Here is a 17,677-nt window from a genome sequence, read left to right on the forward strand (position 1 = left end):
TAAATCATTTAGTAGAGTTTACTTTTTTATATGCAGACACAGAGACAACCAATACACAATTGATTCAAATTACTGATTACACCCTCCAGTGTTTACATAGCCTACGTGTTCGACTAAATGCTTCAACAAGTTCTGTTGTCACTTATCTCCACTCTTAACATAGCCTAGGTGTTTGACTAAATGCTTCAGTTCAGTGTGCTCCAAATTAGGCTAGACAGAGAAATCAGAACTAAATCGCGCTTCAATTGGCTGGAAGATAGAAACGAGAAACTGAATTGGTTAGATCATCATTTGTCTAATTGAAGTGCATTTGTTGATGAGTTTAGAATTTGCAAACATACATTGAAAGATAATGGATGCAGGACTCTATGGCTTGGAATTTCTTTAGCTTATCTCCCCTCACTACAAAATACCGAAAGGTTACAACTTCTGCAATACCCACATGCTTGGTGCTCAAGTGTGTCAAATATATTTGTTCTTCATCAGCTCTTCATCCTGAACATTCTGTTAACCGTGATCGTAGTGTCAATTCAGACTCTTTTTATGCGTCTCTTATTGATAAGAAAAAGAACCAGCATTGAATTTGCCAAAGTATTCCTAATGCCATTGTTTTTAAACATTAAATGAAATTAATACATGTATTTCTAAGGTTCAAGTAATCAAAGAATATAAATAAATAAAAAAATGTGTTATAAATCATGTACAGAAAATTCTCTTAAAAATGCAAAACAATGTCCCATAACTCTGATTGTAAAAGGGATCTCATTAATAACACTTTTATGAATTAGAAATATTGTCTGCTGGAGTTTCTGTAAGAAGCCTTCCTCCGTTTTTTGAAAATCTGTGCCATGCATGGACGTTGTTGGTTCAGAGATGTACATGATAGAGCTAGTTTGAGAGTAATATCAAATGCTTCTTCAGAATACTCTCCTTGGAGTAAAATTAGTCAAAACTAATATATAAGTGCCAAAGAAATACAGCCATTATACAAGACCTAAACCTCAGGCCTATAACAGAACTATAGTCTTTTGTAATAGAAACTGTCATCATTGCATGTCAGCTTTTCTGACCCGTAATATGGTGCTTCAAAATTTAGATCCATCATCAACTGGGTAAAATCCAGAGAACACCATAAGTTTGGAGTTTAAAATTATCAAATAATTTGAAAACAAGTCATTTGCGATCAAGAAATGCATTTATAGAAACTAAAAAATAACATTCTCTTACACATGAAGAAATCAAGAACAAAATGTAATAACACGTAAGTTTGATGATTTATTTTTTACAGGAAAGTAATAAATGGTCAAGCAATGAAATGAACTCGTTCTATTTTCATTAATTCCATTATCTAGCACCTACAACTGCTGCAAATGCAAATGAGGTATACACGATTCAAGAGATTCCAAGAACCAAACGAATAATTTAATAGTTTTCTATAAAAATGCTAACAAATCAATGCTTGAAGATGGAAAGTACAAGATAATGGCTATACCTGGAAGAGGCTCTTTGACACTCTGAGAATGGTAAGCAGTATCACTAACACAAGTCTCTTTGGTTTGCTGCATGCCATTTACAACATAGCCAACTTGTTCAGTAAGCATGATTCCAGTAGGTGCAAGTTCAGGATGCATGGTGCCTGTATCTAAAGCTTCATATGACTTCCTATTAGCCTAAATGATGCTACGCTATAACCCTAGAGGTAGAAATACCAGTAGTGTTTCCTCTAGACGGTGGTAAGACACTCTGCAATTTTTTAATCATCTGGTCAAGCTGCTTCAACTTGTCCATGTCACCTGCCTGCAACAAAAACCTCTCCAGCATCAGAAATGATGCACTACTCATATATCTTCCTCTCTCCAACATTTGTTTGGAGCACTCAAAAGCATCATGCACCAAACCCCTTGCACACAACCCAGTGACCAGAAGATCTAAAGCATGAGCATGGGGACAGTAACCTTTCTCCACCAGGTACTTCCATAGACCTACACTTAAATCAAGTTGATAATTTTGACAGAAAAATTTCATCAGCATTACAACTGTCCTTGTTTTTGGAACAAAACCCCTTTGAGTCATCTTCTGGTAAAGCTCACTAACACCTTCAATCCCTCTTGATCTCATCAATCCTAAGAACATTGTATGGTAAGTGACACCATCTAGCTCGATGTGTTTTTCAGCCATCTCATCCACCAAGGACAAAGCAGATTCAATATATCTATTTCTAACCAAAGCAGTAACCAAAGCATTATAAGCACCAGTGTCGGCAACCAAGTTTCTTGAAGGAATCTCATTAAAAAACTGCCATGCCTTGCCTAAATTTCGAACCAACCCTGCTCCATGAATCAAAGTAGTTATAGTTTCAATTGTAGGGACAATATTTCTCCCCTCCATCTCCTCCAGAAGTCTCAAAGCATCAGCAAAACAACCTTTCTTGCAGTAAGAATCAATCCTAACATTAAATGTCACTCCATCCGGACTAAAACCGCGCCTAACCATTTCGTGATAGAAAAGCTCAACAGAAGTAACATCACCTGATTCTTTGAACCCCAGGAGCAGAATATTCATGGACTTGGTATTAGGAGTAAACCGTGGCACAAGCTTCGCAAACACGGACCTGGCTTCCTTCATTTGCCTCTGTGTACAAAATGCTTTAAGAAGCACATTGAACTCTTCAGTGCCAAATTCCCTGCCAACAAACACTTCATCTTCCATCCTTCTAAACCCATCAAGGGTGTCTTCAAAGGACTGGAATTTGGCGATTTTGGAGAGCACAATGTTCATTGACTTAAGGGTGAGCAAAGAAGGGTGACTTCTTGCAATGTCCCGCAATAGGACCCATGTTTTGTCAAAATAACGCATCCGTGCAAGGATGTGGAGGGTCATGTTGAGTGAATCAGGACTTATGAGTGAATGGGAATGGATGAGGCAGTAGTTGAAGAACTCCAAGGCCTTGAGACCATTAGAATGTGAAGCAAACAACCGGCCGAGAACATTTTCCACAAGGGAAGTAGAGAAAGAGGAAGGAGGGAGGAGGTGGAGGAGTGTAGGGTGAAGGGGTTGCAATGGGAAAGGGTGGTCGTTGATGATTCTTGTGAGTGTGTCCACATCAACTTTGATCTCTGAACATGACTCAGGACTGCCAATAGGATTTTCTGAAAATGTAGGTGACTCCTTTCCTACACTACAATCACCACCACTTATGCTACGCTTGTAGAACATTATTGTTGTCTTTGCTTTAACCATGATTCCCCTTACTCTCTCCGCCTAAGCAACACAAGTAAAAAGAAAATCTTAACATAATGTATTTTGAAGAAAAAACTTATCTGTCATAGCTTTTACAAATAAGTTAATCCATAAACTAATTTTGATTTGATTTGTAGGAAAGTTGGTTTCGCTCTATAATCCTTATTTACTTCTCCAAAAGCTAATTATAACAATTTGAATATTACACTAAAATTTTAAATTTCTACATCATAATGAACCCAAGACAACACTTTTTGAACAACAAGCAATTTTGGACAATACCCATTTCATCTAACATAGCAAAAGCCCTTGCCCAAATGAGAAAAATGAAAACTTTCAGCAAGAGTACCTGAGACTCATCAAGATAGTGAGGTTGTCCATGACCTTTCTTTTGGGTGGAGTTGCCATGATGAAAATGTGCAGCCGAGAAGCTTCTAACGAGCTCTGGGGGGTACTGCCTCAAACCTATGGAGTTTTTCCCTCTGGTGCTGTTTAGGCGTGAAAAGCGTTGAGGGGTTAAAGGGTTGAAATTGAATTTGCAGAAGAAGCGTGGATAATTCGATAGCTTCAAGCTCTTGGAAGCCATTTCACAATCATGGAGGAAATGTAACTTCGGGTTACATTTGGATGGATGGTTTCAACCCGGTTCAATGTGACAGATTCTTTGGAAAAAAAAATTTTAAAAAAAAAGGTTGTTGGACTTAAAGTGAGGCCCAACCCAATAATTTGTAGTCCTGTCTATGAAACCGGAAGAGAGAGGAAACCAGAGAGCAAAGATCGCAGGGAGAAGGTCGAAACGCAAAACGACCTGAGAAAGACACCAACATAGATCTGTTCCTGCGATAGAAGAACACAACATCAACACCCCAAAAGCACATAGAGTTGCAAGAGAGAACACGTGACCTCGGAATTGTTACCAAGGTGCGTCCTGCATTAATCGTGACCTAGAAACAAACAATTCCACTGTCGTTTTTTGCTTTTTTTGTTGGGTAGTGTCCAACTGAGCTCGCTGAATCCACTCTAAACTCGCGATTTGACAGAGTTTGAGCGAGTTTGCTCGAGTTTACACGACCCAACACAAAAAATATTCTGCTTGCGAATTAACTAGGTTCGAGGGTGTGGAAACTTTTAAGTCGTCGGAGTTTAAGAGTTGTGTTGAAGACTCAAAATTTAAGAATTTGTATTTAGTTAATGTGTTAAATTTATCAGTTTTACCGTTTTTAAGGTAGACTCATCTCGGATTCAGCGGTTATAGCTTTCAACTACAGTTCGTTACTAGGCATGAGAATGGGAGAAAAGGGTTACCTCGGATTCAAAGGTTATAGCTTTTATCCACTTATCAGTATTTATCAAATGATGATAAATATGAGATTTAATTAGAAAAGTATTTATCAGTTGGAAGCATAGTGATAATAATGTTCAGTAAATATTAAAAGAAATAGAGGTTACGAATATTAAACAAATTTTTTACCTTTTTTTGTAGGAATTTGAGGCAAAAATGAGAGTGTTTCAGAAGTTTTTCGTTGCGTCAATGTTCATGTGGGCAATCCCTATTGCAATATTATATGCTTTCAATCACAACATGCTTCCTGGTAAGATTCTAATGTAGTTGAGCTTTTAATGGGTGGTTGTTGTTGTTTTGAGGAGGTGTTTGTTGGTACTGTGGTATGGCTGCTTTATATCTTCTATTATTCTATCTATCTTTCAGCTTGACTGGTAGAATTAGTGAATTCATTTGAAGGACAAATGAAAGAGTTTCTTATTATTTCAAACCAACTTTTTGTTAGTTTTTTTTTTATTTGTTCTGCTTTCTTGTTGAAGAGATGATCTTTTACTTCTTTTAGTTTTTTGAGTAAATACTGTATGCACTCACATTGCTCAGCGCCATCCAATCACAAACTGTCATGTATGGTTTTTTTCGTTGGCTTTAACAATAATTATCTCAAAAGTAGTTTCTATCATGATTTTTGTTGATGATGTAAGAAAAAGAGCATTGGGTCTTCCGTAGAAATTAAACACTTCTATTATTGTCAAAAACTGAAAATTAGAGAATTGAGCCTTGTTTGGTTACTATTTTGGAAAGTGGTTTTTGTTTTCTAAAATCTGTTTGTCCCATATTTCATTTGGAAGTGTTTGTCTTTTTAGCACGGTTCTGTTTTCTAAAAGTTTGTCCTCTGACTACTTGAATAGAGCACTTAAAGAAAATAGAAGATGATGAAACAACATCTCCAAGCTGTTTCTGTTTTTATCTTTGAAACAATTGTTTTGGAAATAAATTTTGAAACATAGTAGATTTGGCTGATAAATTGATTGCTGCTGAGTAGTGAGAAGTGTAGATTTTTTTTAAAGGTAATGACTGGCATTAAATTTGCCTTTCTCAAATCATCTGCAAAGTTTTATCTCTATACATATATACCTAGCCTCTAAGGAAATGTGCAGTTTTGCCCATGTATAGTATATGTATATGGTGTTGTACAGGAAGATAATTTGCTGCTTTATGGAGGTTATTTTCTAACGTTAGTAATATAATATTATAATGGAGATTTACGTTTAATTCAAATCCTTATCTATGGTCTGAAAAGTAAGGGAAATTACTTTTGACTTGGACATGCCACAATTGCCTAACCTCAAGCATTGAGGTACTGGAAAATTTACTGCATTCTGATTCAATTATTTTCATTTCATTCCTTTAATGTTTCCCAACCGGTTGTGAATAAGACCCAATAGAAAAATAGAATGGAAATTGCAGAACTACAACCTTAACTTTACTGTGTTTCCTTGTTTGTAACAGGAGCATCCAATTTGTCCCCTTACTCTGTGACACTAGTGAGTGGATTTCTTGCTGTCATATCTGTCAATGTAGTCATAGCATTTTACATATATTTGGCAATGAGAGAACCTGCTGATAAACACGAGCCTGATCCTAAATTTGTTGCTGAGGCCAAAGCTAGCATTAATCAGCCTACAGGGGATGCTCAGCAATCTTCCCAGGCTGTCAAAAAAGAACAGTAGATGATGATGCTTTAAGACCCCTTTGTTTTCTACTCACAAGTTGTTCATCTTGGAGAGGAGAGGGAAGAACGGGGATGAAGGGAGAAGGTCCTGAATCGTGTGCCAATCATGCTTATGTTAACAAGTTTGCACATTCATGTTTCCATGTGTTAGTTTCTTAGCGTTTTACATATACACATTCAAAGTTCCTTTCAGTTAAGAATGTTATAGACGTTTTTGTATCCATTGGACCATTGTGTTTTCAATTCATTGGAGAAAGTTTTTTTACGTTTGATTTATCTGCAACATAAAGACAAATGAATATACACTTCCCATATTGCATGATGTGCTAAATTGTCATTACTAGAAAATTATACCGCAGTTGTAAAATAAGTAGTATTTTGGTGAAATGTTGTTAAGAGAGCAGTTAATTTTTGTATAATTTGAGATATGATTTGAGACAAAGGAAGTGTATTTTATCAGAGAAGTGTGAAGTGAAAAACATTAATCAACTAATGTTTTGTGTTTGCTCTCGTCCCAAATTATAATATTATCAATGTTAGTGGCATTATTTTTCAATCAAAGTTAAGTTACCATTCAATCATGGTATTTATGAGTATTTTACTTGTTAAAAGAGTTACTAAAATGTATTGTCTCTGAATGGCAGTATCACTTAAAGAGTAGGAACAGAAATTATTTTCATTGAGAAAGTTCTACATCAGTTTAAGTGTTCAATAATCTACCAAGCAATTAACGAAGTACTTGTGATTCAAAAGGGACAATGAAAACAAACTTGATCACAACCAAATGGAGCAAAAATCATAATAACTATGATAATACTAGAAGACTAGTTGTTCATCATTCAAATATCTCAACAATGTTCATTTTTTGAGCTACCCTTCACAAAGTTGCAAATTCTTCAGCATGAAGCAAAATGGTAGCTGATATCTGATTTCAGTTGAATCTGTTCTTGGTCTTCTCTTGATTCTACTCCTCTCTGACCAAGTTATGACTTCCTAATGTTGGATTTTCCATGACAACATTTGTTGACTGAACATTTTCTAGGTTTTCTCTCAGCTATACCAAAACCACCATGTTGTCATGTTGCTGACTATTTGGTGCTACCAAGTAGTCACTGTTACCTGTAACTTGGTTTCCACTATGAGAATTAGCATTAGACCTGCAAATTGGACAAAAGGGTGTCTTAAGAAGCCATGTGTCCACACATTGAACATGAAAACTGTGCTTGCACATAGGTAACAATCTGCACTTATCTCCAGTGATGAGGCTCTCCAAGCAAACTGCACAATCCACAGGGCTACTTGTGTTGCCTTTGGCAACATAATCATAACATGGAAGCTTCTCCAACTCGTCCATGGACATGCTTCTTCCCCCATTTGCACCCCTCTCAACCATAGATCCTCTCCTAGAGAGTCTCTCCGAAATACAAACATGAAATATGATCAGCACCACAAATCCCACAAATATCAGCACCACTGTTATAATAACTGACATTATTACACTCTAATGCTTAAATGGAAATCCTAGTTTTTTTGCAGAGACTACTAGTATTGTCCACAGAAAACAATCTTGCTGGAACTAGGTAGGATCAGAATGAATGATAAAACTCTCCCACTTAGTATCTGACACTTGCATATTGAAGACTCAAATTCAGAAACAACAGATTAAGTTGGAACAATTCCATGTCAATTGATCCATACGCTTGGTTGTAAAAACTGAAAAATTTTCTGAACATGGATGGATTCATGATGTTATGTATTAGATGCTAGATAACATTGACAACATTCTAGTGAATCCATTTCCTATGTATGCATGTGTGAAACAAATGCTGAGCAAGTTGATGCAGGTACCAAAAAAAAGCCATGAAAAGTAGAATTGTAGCACAAAAAAAAGTGAGGTGGTTTTGTCATAGAAACACAAGTTTCTTTGTTTGATGAAGTTGGGAATTTGGTTTATAAGAACTTAAGGACATAGTTTAACATCATCAATCAGCATGGGTTTTTTTGTTTTTTTCCCTTTTTATTTGTCTTTTGTGTATTAGGTGAGTGTGGAATGTTGATGGAGTGGGTGGGAAAGTAACCAGTTTTTACAAGTGGATACAAAAAATCACGGTTAGCTTGCCCTTTCAGACTTTTCCTCTTTATCTTCTTTCCCTTTTTCTCTTTACTTTCTCTTTTTCTTTCTTTGTAGTTGGCTTTGGCAATATATACCATCTTTTCCTATTACAATGAGATATGGGATAATACTTAAAAAGGAAATTACTTCATCCAAAAAATTATATAAAGAGTTAATTAATTCAACTATTAAATTTTTAAGTTTGAATTAATCAAAGGAAAATACTAACCAGTGTCCGACACCGGTTAAGAAATCATTAATGTGCATTAAGAAATCATTATTTTTACATTGAAAATTAAAATAATTAAATATATTAATTAAAATAATATAAATACATTTACATATTTTTTAAAGACAAAAATACCCTTTTAATTTTTAGATAATAATTTTTTGACACAAAACAAGGACTTTGAAATTTTTAAAGTCTCTATTTAAATTGATACTTTAATTTTTCTTTTTTTATAACTTTAGATATTCAACACTATTTTTTTTTCCTAATTTTTCAGTTAATTTAAACTTTTTTATGTTTAAATATATTTAATTTTTAACAACATTAAAATATATTTATTTTATTGTTTAATTGTCTTTTAATTTGTATTGATGAGCGTTAAATAAAATATTAAACACACATATATAATATTTATGGACATTTTTATCATTTAATTAAAATAAAATTGCATTAATAGTTGTTATGTCAGATTTTAGTTAATATCACACTTAATTATTAACTTTTGTAGAATTCTATATTAACTATCTTTAACCAGTGTCCTTAGAGGACTGGTTAGCACGACCTTTAATTAAATTTGAATTTTTTTTGTTAGATTATTTTGTGTTATCTCTTCTATGATTTTTTCAAATATATTGATTGAAACTGATTTTTATGTTTAAAATATATTTAATTTAATATACTCACATCAATGTATTTTATGTGTTCAATGCATGAATAGCATAGTTATTTTTGACTGAGGGATAATAATTAAGGTTCTATTGACTAATGTTGAAATGACTATGTGTTTACATGTGTTAATGAAAAAGAAATTATTGATGTAAATAAAATTATTTTCTGGTTACAAGAGTCAATATAATTTAGCCAGCATTCATATAAATTATGTTTTGGTTGATATTATTGGATTATTTATCTATAAATGTAGGTGAATTTATTTTTTGAATTCAGAGATTTTTCTCAACTAATATCAATAAAACTATTTTTCGATAATATCAATCAGGTTTTTCTTTGAAGTTTTAAGTGGTTTTTTTTTTTATGTCTACAGTATTAAAGTCACAGTTTTTTGTATTCCATGATAATTGAAATATTTCATTGAAATAAAAAAATTTGAATTATCTTATATAGATAAAACATTAAAAAAATATAAAATATAAATTTTTAAAAACTAAATAACTTGGAATGACATAAATTCAAATTTAATGCAAGTTGAAAGATCTTTCCAACTCAAGTTAATTAATACATAAAAAAAAAATATTTTTATATAGGTGACTAGCCCTTTTTAGTAGATTTTGCTTATGTGATCTTTCCCAATTTTAGTTTATATTTTAAAATTTTCCCCTAACAAAATACATCTCACATATTTTTTATATGCACAAAAATCCCACTTCCTTTAACAAATAAAAATAAGAATAGTTTATTGATATTCCTTTTCGTGATCAACAATACACATTTTGTTAATAAGTTCACAATGCTTTTCATGCCTTTTCTTCATGCACACCATAATTTCTAATTATACCCCCATAATTTTCAAAATTACAAAATTAATTTTTATAATAGTGATTTTTGGATTATTTATTATGATAATCTTTAAGAGTAAACTTTTCAGAATTTCGAGGACATGCGGAAATAAATTTTCGTAACACTTTTTAAAATAGGATTTCAAATAGAAATTTTAGAAAAAAAATTTAAAAGCATATGAAATATATTCCGAAACAAGTTTCTGGTACGTAGATAATAACTTTCAAAATCAACTTTTTAGAATATTTTTTCTAAAATGATACGTAATATATTTTGGAATGAGTTTTTACGGAATAAGTTTTTTTCTCAAAACGAACTTCTCTCGTTTCTTCTTTTTTCTACTCAACGGTAAAAATGGTGTTGTTTAATTTAGTACAGGGGTGCAGGTAGTAAGAGTAGGAAATCAAGAGGAGAAAGTCCAACAACCTAACCAATGTGAGTGGGCGCTTCTCCCTGTACCTCCAAAATCTCCCTGTACCTCCAAAATCTCTTATGCACTCCCAAATTTTACTATTATATCCTTCATTAATATACAGGTGAAAGTGGATAGTCACACAATAAATTTTATTTATTGTGTCGCCAACTTCTCTGCACCCCCAAAGTATGAAACAGCTTCCATATTCCGTTTAAAACAAACAACACGGAATTTTTATGAAACGCATTTTGTCATCCGTTTCACTCCATCTTGAAACGGATTACGTAATCCATTTTGGAAAAAATTTGAAAAACGGAATACGAATTCCATTTCATAAAATTGTGAAACGGATTCTGTAATCCGTTTCAAACGGATTCTGCTAATAACATCACTTACAAGGTAAAAAAAAAAAAAAACATTTTAAATGTCATTAACACCCCTTAATTGTTATTAAAACCATAAGATAATAATATTATCTGTCCTCTTTTTCTGTGTCCATATTATTTTCACTTTTACCTTAAACCCATTTTTTTCAAATTTAATCTTTTTTTTTATTTAACTATTTTTTAAATTAAATAAATAAATAACATATAAAAAATAAATAATATTTATCTATAATCAAGTTGTAAAAATTATTTAATATTTATATTTATTTATTTTATAATTAAGTTGTAATCGTTATTTGTTAATATTTTGTTAATAAGGATGTTCAACTTACAATTTAACTTCTTTTTCGGTCTCTTTCAAACTTATTTTATTTATTTTTATATTTATAAGTTTATTATTTTGTGTTATTACAATAAAGAAAAAAAAATCCACTATTTATATAATTTAGATATGTTTTGTTGAAGTATATTTATATTCTAGACTTTTTCCCCTAAATTTTTTTATTTATCTGTGGTCAATGTAAAAGAAATTTAAGTCCTTATTATTGTGATTTTCATCCTTCTAATATATCAATTTATTTTAAGGCGTCGTACAATAAAAATGTTTTTTTTTTTATTTGTGCATTTGGACAAAATATACAACAACAAAAAAAAAAACAAGTTTGTGTTATATACAAGAAGTGATGTTATGTAGTTTTAAAATAACATGATTGTGTGATTAAGTACTTATTATGTTTTAAAAAACTTAATGAGTACAATTTTTAAGTTAATAGAATTTTCGTCACGACATAACATTTTCAATAACAAAATACAAAATGTAAAACAAAAAAATATATTGAAAAATATAATATAAAAAATTGTTATATCCCTTGTGTATATTGTTTTAAAAGGGGATCTTCATAAATTACCACTATTCATTTTCCTCTTATTAATTAATAATAACACTAAAAATATAATAAAAAAAGTTGACGTTAAAGATTAGTATAATCAATCAAATATTGAATTATTGGAATCTTAATCGTATGCAATCTTTAATAAGATTTTTTTCGAACTTTACTTATTTTTTTAATCAAATAAAAATAGTCTAAAATGACCTGTGTATTTAAGAAAATAATTCTAAAACATAGCTAATGTTTTTAAGCATTATTTTAACAAAATATAGTATTAGAAATATTATTACTAAGAGTTTTCATAATAACTTTCTGTTAATAAAATTATTAATTTAATATAGTCTTTTAGTCGCAAAAATTGTGAGTTGCTTAAAATGAAAAAGAAAAATATTGAACATCGAGAAATTTGTGTTTTTGAAATATATATTAAAATTATGAAGACCTAGAAAATGAATATTTCGATGCAGAGTTTTTAACAAAATGATACTTAAATATTTTATTAAATATTAATTTATAAATTTTTATTTTATTTTTAACTTTATTTTATAAAACTTTATTATTTTTCTAAAAATTATTTCTTTTGATCTTTTACATTCTTTCTGATAGATATAACTCATTTTTTATCAATTATTCAATTAGAGACTACTAGTAGACTCACCGTAAAGAATCCTACCACTCTATTCGATCGTAATCATGAATAGAGTAAGTTTTTTTTTACCTTTTTATAGAATAAATATGTCATTTTCCTTGCATGTGACTAAATTATACTTAAACTAATTATCTGTGTGTTCATCATTTTGTAATATGTTGAGATCATTGATCTAAAGTTCATTTGTATAAATAAAGTTTACCTATGAAGAGAGCTATTGAAGGAGTATTTTGAAAGCTCTAGTAGCATAAGCCAAAATAAGAAAAAATATTTTGTGTAATTGTAATCTTGTATGAATTGTTAACATTGCTTTGTGACGTTATAAATTGCATGCAAATCAAGTTGATAGAGTGGGATTGTAGGATTGATTGATAATTGTGTTGAATTGAATGAGTATATTTGAAAATGAATGATTGAATTGATTAGACAAAATTGGTGAAATTGTGTAATTTGATTTTATATACTGGGATTCTCAAATTGGTCCGTCTGACGATGAAATGTAATCTATAAACTAATAAATAAATGAAAGGAAGAATGAAGATAATCTAGACAATCCAATTTGGTAACTTAGTATAAAAAAAATCAAAGAATGTGGATCTTTTTTATGTAGTGCTTGATACCCTATTAGTATCGTCGAGTGCTAGATTTAAAATCACAAAGCAGTGAGTTATAGTAGAGGTGGCCCCATTTGCCACTCCAATACTGTCATGCACTCTCTCAATAGTTATAGAAAGTGGTGAATTGGAGCTCCACACAAACAACTACCTAATACCACTATAAATCACATTTTGATAAACCAAACATCAATAACAAAAAAAACAATACCTAAACCAGCGTGTAGCCTCCACACGATTTCAGCATGAAGAAATTGTGCACCCCCTAACGTTTTTCGTTGGTCAACAAGTCAGCGCGCATTTCACCCATAAATCGTGTGAGGGGGTAGACAATTTTGTTGGTGTAATCTATTATGAAAGGCTAAGTTGTTGTGTTGGATTTTTGTAATCGATTATACACTTAATGTAATTGATTACCAAAGAGATTTTGACGTTATTTTATTAATTACATTGTCAATCTGATCAAAATAGTGGTAGCAAGCGTGATTAATGTTTTACATATGACGAAAGTTGTAATTAATTAGGTTAAATTATTATGTAATGTATATTTTATTGTTATTAAGTTGTTTATTTTCATAATTAAGTATAAAATGTATATATGTTGAGTAACTTCAAGTCTAACTCAAAATTCGATGTGGCGACTAAGTCAAACTATTTGTGAACATAACAAATATAAAAGGAAGGAGTACATAAACACAAAAGTAATTAATATAACGATGACTGTGAATATGGTCCAAATAAAATGACATATTCTGAATTACAAGGTCCATGAAAAGAAAAATAAAAAGCTCATAAACATTTACATAATATGGATTTAAGATGGGGGAAAATGGTGGTGCACATGACCTATGTCTTCCTCAAGTCGACCAATTCGAGAATCTAGATTGTCAAATCGAGTACCAACAAAAGCACGAAGATCACATATCTCATGCATAATGTTATTCAACATAACAAAGGAAAGATCTTGAATAACCTGAAGTGGTGGAGATGATGTGCGCTCATCATGAATAGGCTTCATGAATAGGCTAACCATCAAAGTCACGTTTATGAACCCACTAACCATGAATGTTTTTGACAAAATCAAAAGAGTTAATAACTTCAGCGCCAATTTTGAAAATCCTTTTATTATGCTTCACAAAGGGTTCATCTTCAAGAGGAATATGAAATTGATCAAAGATATCAGTAATCAAGTGAGAATATGGTAAAGGGACATTGTCTTTTAAGGCCTTGATCATGTGATTCTAACAAGATTAGTCCGATTGATTTCCCTTCCAACTACCAATGTCCATATAAAGAGAAAATTTTCTTATGTGACTTATGCAAGGTTATTACCATGGGACAGCAGATGCGACAAATGATATAGTACAATATACGTGTTTCATAAACCCATCTAGTATTCTACCCTGATGCTGACATTGTCATGACAAATTATTTTAATTATTTTAAAATTAATTTTAATATTCTTTATTTTTTTAATCATTTTATAAAAGTAATAAAATAAAAAAATATTTATTTAAAAAATAATGATTTAATGAATCTATTTAATTTTGGTTTTAAAACGTATTATTTTGAAAAAAAAATACATAGAAATTGTCGTTGCAGTTAAAAGAGAAAAAAAACTGGCAACTTATAAAACAACGGCCGTTAAGATAACTGTTAAACAATTATTGTCTACAAACTTTTTAATATAATTATTGTGAAATTAATAAAGTGTCAATAAAAGTAATTAAGTAACCATTTTAAAATTATTTATTCCATTTTTTTTATTAGACCGTTTTCTTTATTTTGTTACGAAGTGATTATTAGTCCCTGTCTGTCAGAAAACGAAACAAAAAAACATAAAAAGAGAAGCATATGAATAAATGGCCACATGGCTGACACGTGTCCTTTCACACATTACCAGAAAACAGTCTCTCACCTTAAATAAAAATGGGGTCTCGTACACAATTTAAAATAAGATTCTTGATAAATTAATAAAAATTACTTTTACACACTATTTTAAAAGATATTATTTTTGATAAATTAATAAGAATCACTTTTACAAAATTCACAATATTATTCACTCATAAAAATATTTATATTTTATTTTTCTTCCTAGAAGTGTTTTTTCATAGGCCCCTAAAAATATTTTTCTTCCTAAATGTTTTACTTTTCTTCCTAAAAATGTTAATGTGAAATTTCCTCAAATAAATTCCTAATTTAATTTACCTCCATTTTTTTCAACTCTTTCTCAAATTTTGAATTTTCACAAAACTAAATTAAGTGTAAACACTTATCCAATAAATGCATTCAGAGATAAAATCAAAACATAACAATTATAATATTTAAAGAATATATTAACACTTATTTATTTGTTTCTATTTTATAATAAAATGATGGAAATATAATTAATGATTCAAAAGTTGATGATAAATTTGATTGACATGAAAAAGAAGTAACTGAATAATATTATAAATTATCAAAATGTTAATACTTTAATTTTAATAAGAAATAACATTTAAAATTGAAAGGGAATTAATTATTAAATTAATATGTTTACAAAATTAAAAATTATATTAGAATTTTAATTTAATAAATTTAAATAATTAATTACAAAGAGTATACATTTTTCCATACATGGAATAGAAACATTAAAGTTCCGTGAGTTGGTGTTTTCAATAAAAATAAATAAATTATATATCTACCGAACCTCGTGTGAAAGATGAATCCAAATTAAATTTGTTAAGCTTATGGATAATGATACATTATAGTTTAAATATATTTTAAGTTTATCATAAATTTGACTTTTTTCATTTTTGATTATAATATTTTTAGTTCACTGAATATTTAAAATTTTATATTTTCTAATTAATTTTGCTTTTTTTTTATTAATTGGATGATTGTTTCATATTTTTTTATCTTCATATATTAAAATATTGAACATTACTAAAAAAATTATATTTTCTCAATTTTGTTTTCAAATTTTTTTCGTAAGAAATGTTTATAAATTTTGTTATGAAAAAAAAATTCAGAAAATTGCTTCATTTTTCTTGCAAAATATTTTGTGTAAAACACTTTTTACAAAAAATTTTATAGGAAATACTTACGAATTTTATAATGTTGCAAAAAATAATTACTTATGAAAAAATTACTTGTCAATTAAGATTTTTAGGAGAAATAGCAAAAAAAAAAATTCTTGCAATTTTTTTAACAAATTTACAAAAAAAATCCCATGTAATATGAGAATTTTTAGTAGTGAAAGTGTTGTGATCAAGTGCAACATATTATATAAAGCAAAAATAGAGAAGATTACGTGGTTAACTGTACTAATATTTTATATCAATATACAAATTTCTCGATTCTTAGATGAAATAAAATGACGAGATAATATAATAACCACTTTATCTAATTAATGAAAACCTAAATAGCATAAATTTGATTAAAAAGTAAATAAAAGAAAGATAAATATGCATTAAGAAAATTTAATACAGGGACTCAATTGAAAACAAAATTTACGAGAGATTTATAATTTAAGTAAGTTAAATGATAAGAGAGAGAAAAAACAATCACAATTAATTTTAATTAACTTTATGTAAAAAATATATAATTGATATGGAACCTTTTTATATTTAGTTATATATAAATGAGTATAATTAATATGATTATTTTCTTAATAATAAATTACATGGTTTCCCTGGATCCCATTGAATTTCATTCGGAAGAAGAACCTTATAAAGATCGTATTGATTCTTATCAAAGAAAAACAGGATTAACTGAGGCTGTTCAAACAGGGACAGGTCAAGTAAATGCTACTTGTTTTCTTCTTCACATAAGCATGTTTATAATAATTGTTACGATATGATTAACTTAATTATAACAAACCGACCCGACGATTATATATAAAAACCGTCATAGACCATTATATACAAAAAAAAAAGAACATACTCGTTTGAGATTTACTTTGCATGTGCATGCATTGACCATGCAAGTAACAGTTCTAAAAATACTCATCATGCATTGATTTATAATAATATGAAAATATTTAGTAGTGGAAGTGTTGTGATCAAGTGTAGTATATTATATAAAACAACATTTAAAGCAAAAATGGAGAAGAATACGTGATTAACTGTACTAATCTTTTATATCAATATAAAAATTTCTCGCTTCTTAGATGAAATAAAATGACGAGATAATATAATGACCACTTTATCTAATTAATGAAAACCTAAACAACATAAACTCGATTAAAAAGTAAAAAAAAAAAAGAGAGATAAATATCCATCAAAAAAATCTAATAAGGACTAATTTGAAAATAAAATTTATGAGAGATTTATAACTTAAGTAAGGTAAATGATAAGAGAGAGAAAAAAAAAACAATCACAATTAACTTTATGTAAAAATATATAATTGATATAGATTCTTTTTATATTTAATTATATATAAATGAGTATAATTAATATGATTATTTTTTTAATAATAGATTATTTTTGTTTTCTTCTTCACATAAGCACATTTATAATAATCCATTTATAATAATTGTTACGATACCGATACGATTAACTTAATTATAACAATCCGACAATTATATACAAAAACCGTCACAGACCATTATATACAAAAAAAAAATAAATGC

General features: G+C 29.7%; 2 protein-coding genes, 1 long non-coding RNA gene and 1 pseudogene across 4 annotated transcripts; 1 reads left to right on the plus strand and 3 right to left on the minus strand.

The window, feature by feature from the left end:
- Nucleotides 1-41: 41 nt before the first annotated feature.
- LOC146887310 (uncharacterized) lies at nt 42-495 on the minus strand. Its single transcript, XR_014994678.1, has 2 exons — nt 342-495; nt 42-249 (listed from the first exon to the last, which is right to left on the minus strand). It is a non-coding gene; the product is annotated as an uncharacterized LOC146887310 (long non-coding RNA).
- A 146-nt stretch (nt 496-641) lies between these two features.
- On the minus strand, nt 642-3,856 carry LOC114181835 (Tetratricopeptide repeat (TPR)-like superfamily protein). The gene is made up of 3 exons (XM_028068430.2): nt 3,590-3,856; nt 1,493-3,261; nt 642-1,108 (listed from the first exon to the last, which is right to left on the minus strand). The coding sequence occupies exons 1-2, from the start codon at nt 3,824-3,826 to the stop codon at nt 1,681-1,683; spliced, it is 1,818 nt and encodes a 605-aa protein (XP_027924231.1). The 5' UTR covers nt 3,827-3,856; the 3' UTR covers nt 642-1,108; nt 1,493-1,680.
- Nucleotides 3,857-3,986: 130 nt separating this feature from the next.
- Nucleotides 3,987-6,519, plus strand: LOC114181836 (uncharacterized). 2 transcript variants are annotated; one of them, XM_028068435.2, is made up of 4 exons: nt 3,999-4,161; nt 4,466-4,558; nt 4,724-4,832; nt 6,032-6,519. In XM_028068435.2, the coding sequence occupies exons 3-4, from the start codon at nt 4,739-4,741 to the stop codon at nt 6,250-6,252; spliced, it is 315 nt and encodes a 104-aa protein (XP_027924236.1). In that variant the 5' UTR covers nt 3,999-4,161; nt 4,466-4,558; nt 4,724-4,738; the 3' UTR covers nt 6,253-6,519. The 2 variants fall into 2 exon arrangements, with proteins under 2 accessions (XP_027924238.1, XP_027924236.1); XM_028068437.2 differs by lacking the exon at nt 4,466-4,558 and having other exon boundaries at nt 3,987-4,161.
- A 385-nt stretch (nt 6,520-6,904) lies between these two features.
- LOC114181447 (putative RING-H2 finger protein ATL49) lies at nt 6,905-8,201 on the minus strand (annotated as a pseudogene).
- Between the last annotated feature and the right edge of the window lie 9,476 nt (nt 8,202-17,677).

Source organism: Vigna unguiculata, chromosome 4 (genome assembly GCF_037176805.1).
Source record: "Vigna unguiculata cultivar grain cowpea cultivar isolate G323 ecotype 2 chromosome 4, ASM3717680v1, whole genome shotgun sequence".
In the NCBI taxonomy this organism is placed as follows: Eukaryota; Viridiplantae; Streptophyta; class Magnoliopsida; order Fabales; family Fabaceae; genus Vigna; species Vigna unguiculata.